We start from the raw sequence: 15,125 nt of genomic DNA, 5'->3' as shown, positions 1-15,125 counted from the left end.
TGCTGTTCTGGCTTCTGAGATTCAGATTTTTTTTTTCTTGTTTTCCTCCTCCAAAAACTAGGTGCGTCTTGTGGTCTGGTGCGTCTTATAGAGTGAAAAATACGGTATTTCCATAGCTTTCTACAGCATTACTGTCCAGGTAATTATTTTGAAATGTTAGGTTCTAACAATTTATTATGAGGCCTACATTATGTGATGTTTTATAATAATGTTTTGAACAGGGAGACCCGAAAGACAAATAATTTTTTTAGTAGTTCACTCAGATTTGGATGTTTTCATTACCTCACAAATGGGTAACCTAATTTGTATCAAAAAGGCCCATCGTAGTGATATCCTGGCTGAATTATTTTATCCAATGCCTGACGCTTTGCTATTGATCCTTCTGTTGTGCCATATGCTACTCATGGTACAACTTGCGTTAGCGACAAAACGTGCTTTGTGACAAGTACAACATTAACAATATGTGGTGATATCATGCATGGCATGGCTTTTGCCTGGCTTTGGCTCATGGGGAGAGAAAGGGCTTTTGCAGTGCAAAGCTGCCAGGAATGATTGCCAGTGCAAGAGTTTTCCAGAACTGCTTCCATAACTGTTCCTTGACTGTAATTAGAGCAAAATGTACAATTAGTGCTGCAGTTACAATCTTTGTTTACTGCCTAAAAAGCAAAGCAAAACTCTCCTGTTAACAGAGTTTCCTTTGTAGTGGCATGAAGCTAAGGTTTGTTGCACAAAACCAGCACAAAAAAACCATTGGCACAGGTTTGGGGAGATAGGACAATCCTACGTTATGAATGTTATTATAAGTTGTTTCAGTGGGATTCCTTGACCACAATTGTCCATGCGTTGGTAATTTCACACTGGACGACTGCAATGCACTCCATGTGGGGTTATGTTTGAGGTTGGTCTGCAGGTTGTAGGTGGTGCAGAACACAGTCAGCAGGTTCCCTATGGGGACAAGCTACTGACAGTATATAACACTTTGCTTGTGGGATTTGCACTGGCAATCTGCTACTGGGTCAAGTTTGAAGTGTTACTACTAACATATGAGACCCTATGAAGCCCAGGATCAGTGTACTTGAGAGATGGCCTGATTCCTTATGCTATATATACCCAGCAAGTCACTGCAGTCTGTAGGACAGCTTCTCCTTCATTTCCCTATTGCTGTATGTTTTTTGATAATGACAGATATTCTCTCTATCACACTGAACTGTCAGGCAAGTGATAAAATCATAGAGATGGAAGGACCTTAGAAGTCATCTACCCTGCACAAAGAAACAGAAAGTTGGTTTGTAGGAGGAGGAAAACAAATTGATGTATTTTGATGTAACACTAAACCATAGTGTTACATGAATGACATACACTGGTACCTCGGGTAACATATGCTTCAGTTTACAGACTCTGCTAACCCAGAAATAGTGGTTCAGGTTAAGAACTTTGCTTCAGGATGAGAACAGAAATCGTGCTCTGGTGGTGCGGTGGCAGCAGGAGGCCCTATTAGCTAAAGTGGTGCTTCAGGTTAAGAACAGTTTCAGGTTAAGAACAGTCCTCTGGAACAAATTAAGTACTTAACCCGAGGTACCACTGTACAGGCTTATGTGATCTTTAACTTATCTGAAATAGCTGTGAGGAGATTACTGGAAACATTTGCTTCTAGTTTAAATTAATTGCAATTTGTTATTTCATCCAAAATGGAACAAACTATAGTAAGTTTAAATGATGGTTTATCTAAACAAGCCAAGTTCAGACTGTGGTTTCTGATCTTAACTTGTTTGAATATATACCATATTTAAAATTAACTACATTTCCTAGTTTGGATGAAACGATTGACGGTGACTAGATTAAAATGGAAACAGATGCTTCTAATCTGCAGCCAGTTGAGGGAGGAGAGCAGGCTTGTGTATGTAACACTAAACTATGGTTTAGTCACTATGGTGCTACATCCAATGCAGGTCAATATTTTATGGTAACATATCGGAGAAAATGAGAGCAAGGCACTTGAAATGAATAATGGTAGGAGCAAAAGGATATTGGAAGTTAACAAACGCTGCTGGTAGAATTTTAGATGCTTTCGTTCAGAACCAAATGTTCCACATCAGATTTTCTTTCTTTGAAGCATTATCACTGATCATGCTTCTTGTAATCAACCAAGAATCAGGAAAAATGTGACTTCCTGATGCAGTCTCTTCTTTTTATTGATCCCTGTTGTGTTTTATATTTCTCTAGTTGGCTTTTCTAGCCTAGAACATTTCTGAAATGACATGCCTCACTGGGATAAGTGCAAAATGCCTTGAGGACCACAGTTTCTAATCCTTAACATAATTTTCAAGACAATCCAATTGTATATTAGCTCTGAAGGAAACCCCAGTATGTTCAATGGGGTTTACTTCTAGGATGTATTTAAGACATTTGTAGGTTGCCCTTCAATTTGTCAAAACTTCCAAGGCAGCTGACAACAAAATAAGACAATATCAACTGCACATTAGAATTGAAGGCACAGTGGTAGGAGATAAGTTGTTGGCATAAAGGTTCTCCTCATGATTTTAACTTGCTCCATATTTCATCTTAATGGCAAGGGGAAAAAAACCTTTAAGAGAATAATTATGTTGTGAACTGAGAATGGCTGAGAGAAATTTCTCCTTGCCCCCTTGTGGTCAAATGGCTTTTAAAAAAAATAATACTGCAAATATCCATGAATCTTACATGAAAACAGTTGTGAAATTTAAGGTTCGATTACTTTAAAAGCTGGAAATGTAGGTAGGTGAAATGAGTAGTCTAGTTCAGAACCAGCTCCTGCTTTAAGCAAAGATCAGTCTTGTAGGGGCCATTTTCTTTTGGTGGGCATTGGTGGGTTGAGCTTGTCGTGGTGGAAGGCAACAGGAACATCAGCTAACTGGAGGCTGCTGTTATTTCCCACAATGCTCCAAAGTGATACCATGTCTGAGGCATTGTGGAAAATGAAAATGTCAGCTAGGCACAGATGTTTGCTGCTGTTTGGAACACCAGGCCAATGTGTTTGTTTAAAGGAGGCCCAGGACAAGCAGCAGTGATGGTTCCTTCTGTGACATTGGGGCCTTGGCAGCTGTCCAAGGATGTCAGGAGCTGATACCAGGCCTGCTCTAGCTAGGCTTGGTATCAGCTCCTTAGACAGGTAGAAGCAACAGTCTTTTGGCTGAGGTATTATCGCATTATTATGGGATTATGTTGGCCATTTGGGTGGGATTTAAGTCTAGGCTCTTCGCAGGCAATTATTTTAAATTAATAGAATGACTAGCTCTTACCTACCTGTTTGGGTAAACGAACACCTTATTTGTGTGCTATTATTTAAGTCCCAGACTTCAAACAATGTGTTCTGTAGTATGTAGATTGTAGTCTAGAACAGTTGTGTTCAAAATGTGTTGGGTGACCTTGAACTTCTGCCAGCAATTCCTTCGTTAGAAGTCAGCATTGGTACATTGTGGACAAGCTTCCCTGAAAGACCGCTTACCCACATTACCAATCTTCCTGTCAAGTCTGAACTATCTGCAGTTCTTGGAGGGGAGCAGAGTGTCACATGCAGTGATATGCACAGAACCACATTAGAGTTAGGAAGAGCTTGCTACTCAAGCAAGGTCTCAGCCTCAACAGGAAGCCTTTTATAGCCCTTCCAGTCCAGGAAGAGGGCAATAGCTAGTTTGGATGGGTGACCCAGGCACCTCCTGAGACTTCTACTACTATAGTTGTGTTCTATGAAATATTTCCATGGGGCAATGATGAGACCCAACTGCCCTGCCTCTTGGTAATCAGCATGAACAGTGCACGCCATAGAACTTGTTTAAGAATGCTCAGAGGTGACCAAGTTTTTGATTACTCATCCTTAAGAGATCTGATTATACAATAACTGTAAACAGGAGTTGCCTGTCTGCTGTGCTCTCCAGAATTGCTCAAACTATTTGCACGCAAAAGGTGCCATCAAAAAGAAAACTAAGCGCCATGTAGATTGCACTTTTAGGATTTATTTCACATAGGTTGCCAGCGGAATTCATAATGAAGTTTGCCCATTGTCTTTCAATAGCCAGCAGCATGGCCCAACATAGTTTCCAACATAAGAGGTTGTTACGGGATATTATTATTACTATTAAGTGTGATTTAACCGACAATATTTTTAAAAGCAAGTATTCATTGATGGATATTTATCTTTACCACAAAGGTTTAGAATGCGATGGTAATATAATGGCTTAATCATTGAAATTCAAAGCTATTTCTGTTACAAATATTGTGTTGATAACATTATAATCCAGATTCAAAAGATATATTGTCTCCCTTTAACTGAGCTTTGTCAGGTTCAGATAGTCTTATGATTACTCATCGTTACATAGCAAATGGATGTAATGAAAAGCTATCACGGGAGAATGTGAATTTGATCAGAATCTTTTCTTCCTGTGAGTGGAAAAGTAGCATAGGAAAGACAATTTGGTGTGTGGGGGAAATCGCAGAGGGCAAAGATTTAAGAGCACACATACACCAACACTCCCGTGGCAGACTTCAAAGCTGATGTGACTGCTTTTCATAAAATACACTTTAAGAAATGCAGGGGAGACCGCAGTATTAATTCTAATGGGCTTTTACTGCAGAACATCATACTGGTTATATTTAAAATACTGGATTTAGACTGTACCAGCCCAATTAGATATTTAATACATCTAAGAAAACAAAAACCAGTTTCTACAGATGTATCTTTGGTTAGATCCTACTTCTAAAGCATGTATGAAATGATGGCCCATCCCACTCCACAACTTTATGGATCAATAACTCCTGATAAAATAAGGGAAGTGAGTGGTGATTGAAAAGCCATAAGGCACAGTTTGGTCTATTAATTTTTAGATTGTGGGCAGAACCTGCTTTTATTGTACCATGCAGTAGTAATTGTTGGTAATAACAACAAGAAGAGCAATCACAATTAGGTGCTTTATGGCTATGAACACTGCACCACACAATCCATTCTTGGTTTTGTCTGGATATCTGGCAGCCTTTTAAAATACGTATTTAGCATTCATGTAGTGAAGCCTGACAGTGATTAAGTACCACCTGAGAATGAGTTTTAGCTGATAATAATTGATTTACTAATTTTTGTTGAGGTAGATTTACAGTAGTGTTTGGAGCTTTATATTCATTTTAAATTCCTTTGAGAAGATAAAAGTGTGGCTAAATATTTATATTTGAGGTTATGGAACTCCAACACAAATGACATTGATGTCCTCATTTAGGTGCAAGGTGAAAATGTTTTTGTCCCACTCTACACAAAGGAATTAAAAGTGAGCACATTTTCAGGGTAAGTCACAACAATTTAAAATACAGCATTAAAAACAGTTTAAAACAAATTAACAACCACAAGCTTAGTAACCGTTTGCAAAAAAATGAAGGTGGGCAGAGCGTTACTGACTTAACATGTCTAATATTATGCACATCTACACTGACAGATTGGTACTGTGACTGTGACGCAAAAGATCTTGGGGTCATAGCGGATAGTTCACTGACGGCATCAACTACAGGCGCTGCAGCTGCAAAAATGGCAAAATCAGTACTGTATTAACAGGAAAGGGACTGAAAACAAATCAGCAATGATCATCCTAGTGACAGTTCCATTATGCAAAACGATTGTGTGGGCAGAAATAGGTCTCCTTTGTGTAACGTCATATGCTTTCCCAAAAATCTTCACGCTTTCCCAAAATCAGTTGGTGAATAGAGGCACTTGTTAAGCTTCATCTATGACAAATCCGTGAAAGCGACAAAGCTTGAATCATCATTTGTAATATAATTTCCTTCTCTCTCTCTGAGGCCTTTGCTGAATAATACAGTAAACTGCTGCTATATTCGAACGATTATCCCATTCGTATCCCCGCAGCAACCTAGGGAGTGTAGGACTAGCGGACCGAACCTAAGACCCACCCAGCGAGTTCCGTGTCTTGAGCTAACGTGTGAATCCACGCCTCCTTGACACGGCTCTTTTGCAGGCTCTCCTGTCACGCTGTCTGAAAAAGTTTCGCAACAAGCACGCGGGAGGCTTTTTTGTGGGCGCTTATGGGTGGCTGTGTGCTGTTTTGTTTATAGCGCGAGAGAGGCCTCGTTTCCCCTTGGATGTGGGGGCGGCTGGCAGCTGCCCTCCCCTCGCAGCCTCCCTCGGCCTGGCTGGAGGTTTCTTTTCTTCCAGGCCTTCCCAAAACACAAGCCTCCCGGCATCGGCCGGTTGCTAGGCTTCGTGACGACAGAGGTGCGGCGGGCGGCGATTGGCGGAGGCCCTGCTCTTCCCCCCCGTGGGATTCGCAGGGGGAGGGGCGGAACCGGCGCGGACGCTGGAGCATGCGCAGGGGGAGGCGAGCGTCCTGCCTGGCCACGTCTGCCGGGTCCTGCCGCAAGCGGCTGTGCTGAGGAGAGCCTGGCTGAGGAGGCCAGCTGCTCGGCCCCATGGGCTGCTCCACGCGACCCTCGGCGGGGCTGCGCCGGCGGCCCCTGCTGCTGCTGCTCGCGCTCCTCCTGCTCGCGCAGCCCGCCTTGGCTTGGGAGAGCGGAGACTTGGAGCTCTTCGACCTGGTGGAGGAGGTCCCGCAAAACTTCTACGTCTTCCTGGGAGTTGAGCAGGTGAGGGGAGGCAGCGCCAGGAGGAGACCCCCCCCGGGCGGGCGCGGGGTCCGGCCCGGCCCGCCGTTCCTGCTTCCCTTCCGGCTGGGCCCGGCTGCGACCTCCCCTGAAACCCGGGGCTCGGGCCCGGAGCGTTTGGGGCGGCCGAGAGCCGGGACCAGAGGGTTCCTGAGCATATGCAGATAAACTTCACGGGGCTGCTGCTGCTGCCTGGTTCCGCGTATCTGGGGGGAGGTTTGTGAAGCAGGTCTATAGTGTGGGTTATAAAGTTGTGTTCGTGTGTTTTAAAAGTATGCAGTACTGCATCTTATATCTCTTGCAGCTTATTTGTTGCCCACTCAGCACCGTTTCTCCCTGTAGCGAGGAAACCCAGCTGTCCCTTGACCTCTTCTTCTCTCTCCCCCATTTATTCTCCTTTTTTGATGTTTGGATATTTCCCATCCAGACCTCTTCTAAAGGTGCAGTGTCCTTGTTTGGATCCTGCAGGCTCCATTGTGCTCTTTCCTCCTTCCTTCCACCTTTATGTTAAAATGTAGTTGCCCCTTCTTATCTCACTTCTTTTCACCCCCAACCCCTGTAGGAGACTTCCCCTTTTCTTTCAAATCTAGGCCACCAAACCTGCAAACATCTTCTATTCTCCCCCACCCCACTGCTTTTATGGAAGTGGCCTATTTCCCTTTTTTTGGAGACTTTTTTGCACCCTAAACCTGTCCAGATTTATGAGGGAAAACTTACATGTTTCCCTTCAGTTTGTGGAGGAAGCCATGTGATGCATGCTTATTTTCTCCCTATTTCCATCTAACATTCTGAAGAATGGGCTGCTCCCAATATTCTAATTGTCTGTTCATTAACATTGCCTCCAGAGGCCTGTCACTGTGTGTCCCTGTCTTTGGAGTTTTGTCTGGTGGCAACTGGGCATAGGAATGGTATCCCATCCTTAGAGTTCCCTCCTCAGAAAGGCCTGTCTGCCACCCTTCCTTTTAACATCTTAGCTGTGGGTTAAAATTGATTTTCTTTACCTTTAGTTTTTAATCAACAAGATGTTGCTGCTGTGTTTGTGGCACTGATTTTATTGATACTTATTTTATTTGGTAGTTGTTGTTTTGGTTTACTTATAGTTGTTTATCTTGATTGTGTACTAACTTGTGAATCCATTGGATTAAAAAGCAGGATATACGGTAAATGAAATGAATGAATGAATGAATGAATGCATTGGATGTGTGGCTGCTATTGAGCAGCTACTAGGGAAACTTAAAAGTTATATTAAGTTTGTATTAGGAAATAGTGTCCAGCTAAACAGTATTGTAAAAGATCAGGTTAACTATTCTGAAACAGATTTGAATGGATTTTACGTTTTGTTTTTTAAATAAAGTCTGATGTAGCAGATCTGGCAGAACCTAGTCAGCAGGTGGCTCAGCTTATTTCTGCTCCTGATGTTTGGACAGGAGTAGCTACTTTGCTTGAGGATCAAATTTTCCCTGAAGTGTGTGGTATAATTTCAATTTGAAACTGGCAGAGTTGAGACCTAAACCTAACTCTGAACCGAATCTAATCATCATGTTCAGTTCTGATTCAGACGTTAATGTAAAATGATGATGAAGAAGAAGAGTTTGGATTTGATATCCCGCCTTTCACCCCCTTTAAGGAGTCTCAAAGCGGCTAACATTCTCCTGTCCCTTCCTCCGCCACAGCAAACACTCTGTGAGGTGAGTGGGGCTGAGAGACTTCAAAGAAGTGTGACTGGCTCAAGGTCACCCAGCAGCTGCATTTGGAAGAGCGGAGACGCGAACCCTGTTCCTCAGATTATGAGACTACCGCTCTTAACCACTACACCACACTGGCTGGTTCAGTTACTATGAATTATGTTTTGCAGATTGATAACCAACCCTTCTTGCGGAGTAAGTCCGATGAGAGTGAATATAATGAATACTTAACTAGAGAACTTTTTATATATTTAAAACATGGTGGCAGATCCAAAGAACCATGCTTCTTCCTCTGTCACTCCAACTGATCTTAAAAGGGCTCTCCCCTGAACAGCATTTGTTGAAGCCTGAGAACTTGCAGTTGGAACGGGAACTTGTAGAAGCCCACATAATTGCCTAGGTGCATGCTTGAGGATCATTGGATCTTGACTGTTTTCACACACAAATACCACATCCTGTAGAATTCTATCAGTTATATTTTATCATTGCACAATCAGAATGAATTTCAGGAACCAAAATGCTTTTTCTGTGCAGCCTGAACAGCAGCAGTGAACAGTTACTTATTGCTACTTGCCTCTGCTTACCCCACCCCACCGCCCTGCTCACAGTTGTGGGGAATATTTTTACGTTATGAATGCTCCATGTCACCATTAAGAAAAAGAAGTAGGAATATGCCAGTATATTTGTGGACTGTCCCTGGATCTGTCCGTTCTTCTTTAAGTTCTCAAAGTCCTTGACCTACTTCAGTGTTGTCATATGAACTAGCCAGATGTTTAACTGATAATCAATCACAGTCAGCCTGTCATTTTAAAAATAAGACTTTAGAGCTGTCTTGCCCAACAAGGTGCCTTCTAGATGGTTTGTACTATAACTTCTGTCAGCCTTAGCCAATATTACCAATGGTCACCTACTTGGAGAGCTGTGGAACTTGTTGAGTAGCATCATCATTATTATTATTATTATTATTATTTACTAAATTTGTATACCCCCTTCATCTGTAGATCTCAGGATGGCTTACAACATAAAATTACAACATGAAAACCAATCATAAAATACATAATACAAAGATAACAGAAAACAAATTCCCCTCTCGCACAATACATTTAAGAGGGATTTGGTTGTTAACCAGCCAAAGGCCTGGTTGAAGAGGAATGTTTTTGGCTGGCACCTAAAGGCATGTAATGAAGCCACCAGTTGAATTTCCCTGGGGAGAGCTTTCCACAAATGGGGAGTCAGTGCAAAAAAGGCCTGTTTCTGTGTTGCCACCCGCAATAAGGGCCTCTCAAGTGTCTGGGTGGGTTCATATGGAAAGAGGTGATCCTTTAGGTATTGCAGTCCCGAGCTGTTTAAGGATTTATAGGTCAAAACCAGCACTTTGAATTGGGCCTGGAAACTAATTGTCAGCCGCGTGCAGTCAGGCCAGGATTGGTGTAATATGCTCAAACAATCTTTCCCCAGTGAACAAAATGGCCACCAAATTCTGCACCAGCTGAAGTTTCTGAACCATTTTATGAGGCATCCCTATGTATAACACTGTTGCAGTAATCTAACCTAGAGATTTAATCTAACCTAGAGATTACCAGAGAATAGACAATGGTAGCTGGCTTGTCCCTGTCCAGATATGAGTGCAGGTGTTCCACCAGCAAAAGCTGATGCAAGCTGAAATAGGTTGGGGAAGGCTGTTTTAGAGATTCCAATGCATACACATGGGCAAAACACAACCGATTAGTGTAGTATGGTGATTCTAATTTGTGGGGAAGGGGGGGGGTCATCACAGTTCATTTCTGGATTAAATATGAAGAAAAATAGCCTTTCCCCATCATTGGTGGCATCATTGTCAAATCCAGCACCATACGATGGCTGTGCCATTTTGCCTGTTTGATAATTTGGCCCTGGTCGAAAGAGCCTTGAACTCTGTCATCAGAAAAATAGTACAAGTATTATTGTCTGCTCCATAGTCTTTCCATGGACTACCTGAATCGAGCTCACAGATCATCAGTGGTTAACAGAACGAAGTATGAGATAAGGGATGAGGTACTCCTTGCCCAAGAGAGACTTGAGGCATATTATTTGCTTTTTTATTCAGGAAGTAGATGCTTGGTCTGGCCGTTCTAAGAACTGGATATTTCCCCTTCTAAGCTACGCAAATAAGGGTTGGCTCAGTTCTCAGTGGCTCCCATTCAGACTGGGACATGGTTGAGGGTGGAATAGAGGCATCTTTCACTCCAGACACAAGGTCATCCATCACCTGAGCAGCAGCATCTGAGTAAACCCATTTACTTTCTCTTATATAAATGAATGACTGCTCTTCATTCATAGGGGAGAAAAATAAAGTGCTGTGCTTGAGGACAAACCTTACCTAGTTTATGACCCTGTGGCTTGATGTGTCTTTCTGCACAGAAATATGCTGCACCTGTGGGTTCTTCAATATACAGGCCTCTTTCCCATGCATTCCATTGCTCATTATAATGACAAGCATTTCAGTAGAAACAAACAGATTGATCTAAATCCTATACTCTCTCTCTGTCTCTCTTTAAAAAATGCTTTATTTTAAACAAACTAATTTATTGTTAGCCCTTCTGCTAGAATATGAATAAATGGAGGATAATTGCTGCACCTTTAGAAAATTAACCTGTGAAGTAGTTCTGTTACCTGGATGTACATTTAAACTACGTGTGAGCTGAAATGCAACTTCTAAAACTTGACCAAGCACATTTTCTATATGAAGAATACAAAACAATAAAATCAGTCAGTTTTCAAGGACAATGCAGATGTTGTATTGTTTAGACCTGAATAACTTTTTCAGAACTTGATGATGACATCTGCTTGGTCTGTAGCTATAGCAACTCCTCAATGGCTTCCTTTCTAATTTTCACATAGACCTGACATTTTAATAGCTCATTCAGAGCACTTAATAACCTTATGACAAGAAGCCCCTAAACAGATTAAAGAAAAATCTGTATATGGGACAGTAGTTTTTTAAAAATCCGCTTCATAACTGGAGGCTTAAAGATGATAGTTCTTCTTACCAGCATATGTAAAGTAATTTCTTAAACAATTAATATATATTCTTTTCTTTTTTGCAATGGAAAAACACCGAGTTCTTATTGGAACTCAATCAACAGAAGTTCAAGCGGTTCTTGAGGATACTGAATAACCTTTAAGCAAACCTAGACATAAGTACCAATTAGTCATAACTTCCTTGGTCTCCAGCTGATGTTTACATTGTATGAAGTCTTAGCTCTCCTCCTTGAGGCATGGAGGAAGATCTTAAGTTTTGTTTTCCACATTCCACATTTGTGAAAATGTTCTGGCTAGCTCCGTGGTCTGTGCCAGTCCTAGTTCTTAGACATGTTGACCACTTCCATAGAAGTTTTAAATTGCCTTGGAGCTCTGCTTTAGGATGTTTTTGTGAATGTCTGATAATTCTTAATGTGGAGGAGAGTCCTTTGTGAAGTGCACAATTTGAACTGAAAGAGTAAAAACAATGCAGCATTTTATCTGTAATTGAAAAAGTGTTCTGTTATATAACACAATGGTGATTCCTGTTGAAGGAAGATTTAATTTTCTTTTTCTTTAAAAACCATTCGTCATAGGCTATTTTGTGCAGAGCTATCACCTTTTGTATTTAGCTGTACATTTCTTGTTCTGGGTATACTGTCCCTGGTCATTTGACTTGGTTGACTTGGATAAGTGGTAGAGGCCAGATAGCGTGAACAAGGGAAGGCTTAGATTAAGCTCACTCTTCTACACCCATGACCAAATGTGAAGTTGCCTAATATTTGGTGTGTAATCAATTGCTGCTTTTTGAGAATGTCAGTCTAGTAGACATGGTGAAGTACTCCTGTAAGCATGCTACTGATTTCATTTGATTCTAACATTTTGTCTGCCAAGATCTTTTCTTGTTTCCCTTAGATCTGCTAGTGATCTTGCCAGTGTTTGGCCTTGTAGTGCAGATTTCGCTCTAGATGGGACGGGGGTGGTGGTGGATAGTTTTGCCTGATCTCAGTTTTATCAGGCAGCTTTGTAGACCTGAGTAGGTTAACAGCTGCACATTCAACTTATCCTTGTCCAATGACAGCATACACAGAATCAGTTGCCTTGTCTGCTCCTGACGACTCAACGTGTGTTCTCTCTCTGAGAAAGATATGACAAATCCAGGGAGATTTGTCATATCTTTCTTAAAGCACTAATGCTGGCTTGCTGTCAGTTCAAGGTAAGCATGACTTCCATTCTTTCCAAATCCTCCCTGCATCTTTCTGAATTATGCCCTACATGTCAGGGTCGCAGCCTAGGTGTAATCTTCTGACCTAGTGTGCCCTCTTTACCCATGGCTATTCCAGTGCCTTGTTCTGCTAGCTGCTACTGCAACTGATGCAAGCTTTGCTTTGTTCTCTGTAATGCAAAGCTTTATTGGCTTTCTAGCTTGATAGAGAAATATATAGACTTGTGCGCATCGTTATTCTTGCACTGCATGTCTGTCCATTGGTTGCAAAACCAAACACACACCTGCTTTTGCTAACCACAACATTGCTGGTTCTATTTATTCTATATATGTTTAATAGTCTTTGGTGGGATTTGTAGCATCCAATGCCTGTGAATTCCTCCAATTAGCTGTGTGAAAGAACTATTGCTTTGGGGTTATGATGGAAAGCAATAGTGCACATGTGAGTGGTTGCCTAGTAACTGCCTGCATGATTAATTCCACCCTTGTGTGATTATGCCTCCCCTATCCTGTGGGCATGAAGCAGGCTCTAAACTGCGAAGTCATAGCCAGGGTGGCAACTCGGGAATGAGGCTTGCTTTTGTCGGCAATTTTTCCTGGGTCACCTTTAGTCTAAAAGTTGCGCTGTACTAATTATTAGCATAGGGAGAAGTTTATATTTCCTGTATTTTTCCACCTTTTTATGGCGTCTTGGATTATCTTTGTTTTAACTGGCCGTTAGGATATAAAGTGGAGATCAGTGATATGGGGTAAAATTAATTCCTTTTTCCTTTATATATTCTCCCCATGGAAACTTTTTCCATTTATCAAAATGCATTTTTAATAAAAAATAATGTCGATCATGAATGGATACTATATTTGTCAATTTGAAGGGTAATTTCAAACTTGTAATTCTGTTGCTCCAGAAGACTATTGCTAAGAAACAAGGTGAGAAATGGACTAGTATCTGCCCCAGTTGGAGAGGGAGGGAGTGGATTTACTTCCTCATTTCTTCAGAACAGCCGATGAACCCAATTGCTGCATTTCTAAGAGGGTTCTGGGCACGCACACCTAAGTCAGCTACTGGATATGTCCTTAGTGAATTCTGCTATTCCAAAATTTCCACCAGGGTAAACTTGGCAGTTTGTTCCTATCCATTTAACTGTTGAAGCCCTGATCTTAAGTGGCACAGGCAACTTTTTTTCTCTAGCTGTTGTGTTATCAAAACTACTATTTCCAGCAGACTAGATGATTTCCAATTCAGTATTCCACTTACCTGAGTAGCATTGATGAGATTTTTCTTTCTGGCTGTTGACACAATGGATCCCTAATTCGTGTTTTTTTTTTTGGGGGGGGGGGTTCACATTACCAAGCTGCAGTGTACTTTTGCCTTTGTAGACTTTTGGATTAAATTTGGCCCCCAAGAATTGCCAATATTTAAAATACAGTTTAGAACATTTGACGCGGGTGGCACTGTGGGTTAAACCACAGAGCCTAGGACTTGCCAATCAGAAGGTTGGCGGTTTGAATCCCCGCGACAGGGTGAGCTCCCGTTGCTCGGTCCTTGCTCCTGCCAACCTAGCAGTTCAAAAGCACATCAAAGTGCAAGTAGATAAATAGGTACCGCTCCGGCGGGAAGATAAACGGCGTTTCCGTGCACTGCTCTGGTTCGCCAGAAGTGGCTTAGTCATGCTGGCCACATGTTCCGGAAGCTGTACGCCTGCTCCCTCGGCCAATAAAGCGAGATGAGCGCCGCAACCCCAGAGTCGGTCACAACTGGACCTAATGGTCAGGGGTCCCTTTATCTTTACAGAACATTTGAAAAGGGATATGTGTAGATTGGGGTAGCCAACATGATGCCCTCCTGTTATTGGACTACAGCTCCCATCATACCTGATCATGGACTGGTTGATGGGAATAGTAGTCCAACAGCATATGGAGGGCACCATGTTGGCTATCTTGGGATAGGTAGCCAAAGAAGAAACATCTGCATTAAAGTAGTGATCTGTCTTACTGTAGACTTGCTCCTTGTTTGTACATGGACCCCATTTGGATGATTGGAAACTTATTCACCTAGACATCACTATCCCCAATAGGATGCTTCATTGCTGTTTTCAGCTCTCCCCATTCCCCAGAAGTCAGTTTAAAATATGCTCGGCAAATATTTTTAATAATAAACAGCACCATCTGTCTGTTTCCATCTTTGGTTTCCAGTGAAGCCCATTCCAGTACAGGGCCAGCTTATCCCAATATGTTGTTCCCTAGTGCCTGACAAATCCAAACCCTTCCAGCAAACACCGCCATTTAATCCATGCAGCTTTACCTGTCTAGCTGGCCATGCAAGTGGAACAGCTGGGATTTAAAACAAGAGTTTGCTTGGAGGGTTTGCATTTAAACTTCCTACCTGCCAGTCTCAATTTTGCTTCTCTGGTTGGGCAGGAAAGAAGTGCCTTTGAGCTGAAATCATACTGACTCTAAAGGGTAGGTGGGGAAAGGAAACGAAGCAGGAGCATAATCCCAAATGTCTGTGAAAAGGATATGTCAGGTGGGGGAGCATAGTTAACTAAAATGACACAGGACCGTCCTTCGAAGAAGGATAAACG

The 15,125-nt window shown here is 42.0% G+C and overlaps 1 protein-coding gene across 1 annotated transcript in view; it reads left to right on the top strand.

Annotated features, from left to right (window-relative positions):
* Window positions 1–6,333: 6,333 nt before the first annotated feature.
* The window catches only part of DNAJC1 (DnaJ heat shock protein family (Hsp40) member C1), a gene marked incomplete at its 3' end in the record, with an annotated part of 71,526 nt that continues 62,734 nt past the window's right edge, over window positions 6,334–15,125 (top strand). Inside the window, exon 1 of the mRNA XM_083407198.1 lies at window positions 6,334–6,615. Within this exon, the coding sequence (XP_083263324.1) occupies window positions 6,442–6,615 (174 nt within the window). The 5' untranslated portion in view covers window positions 6,334–6,441. The remainder of the gene's footprint in view (window positions 6,616–15,125) is intronic.

The sequence above is a fragment of the Podarcis tiliguerta genome (genome assembly GCF_965153285.1).
Source record: "Podarcis tiliguerta genome assembly, chromosome: 12".
NCBI classification, from domain to species: Eukaryota; Metazoa; Chordata; class Lepidosauria; order Squamata; family Lacertidae; genus Podarcis; species Podarcis tiliguerta.
Note: the sequence above shows the minus strand (reverse complement) of the source record. Positions and strands in the feature narration are given on the sequence as shown.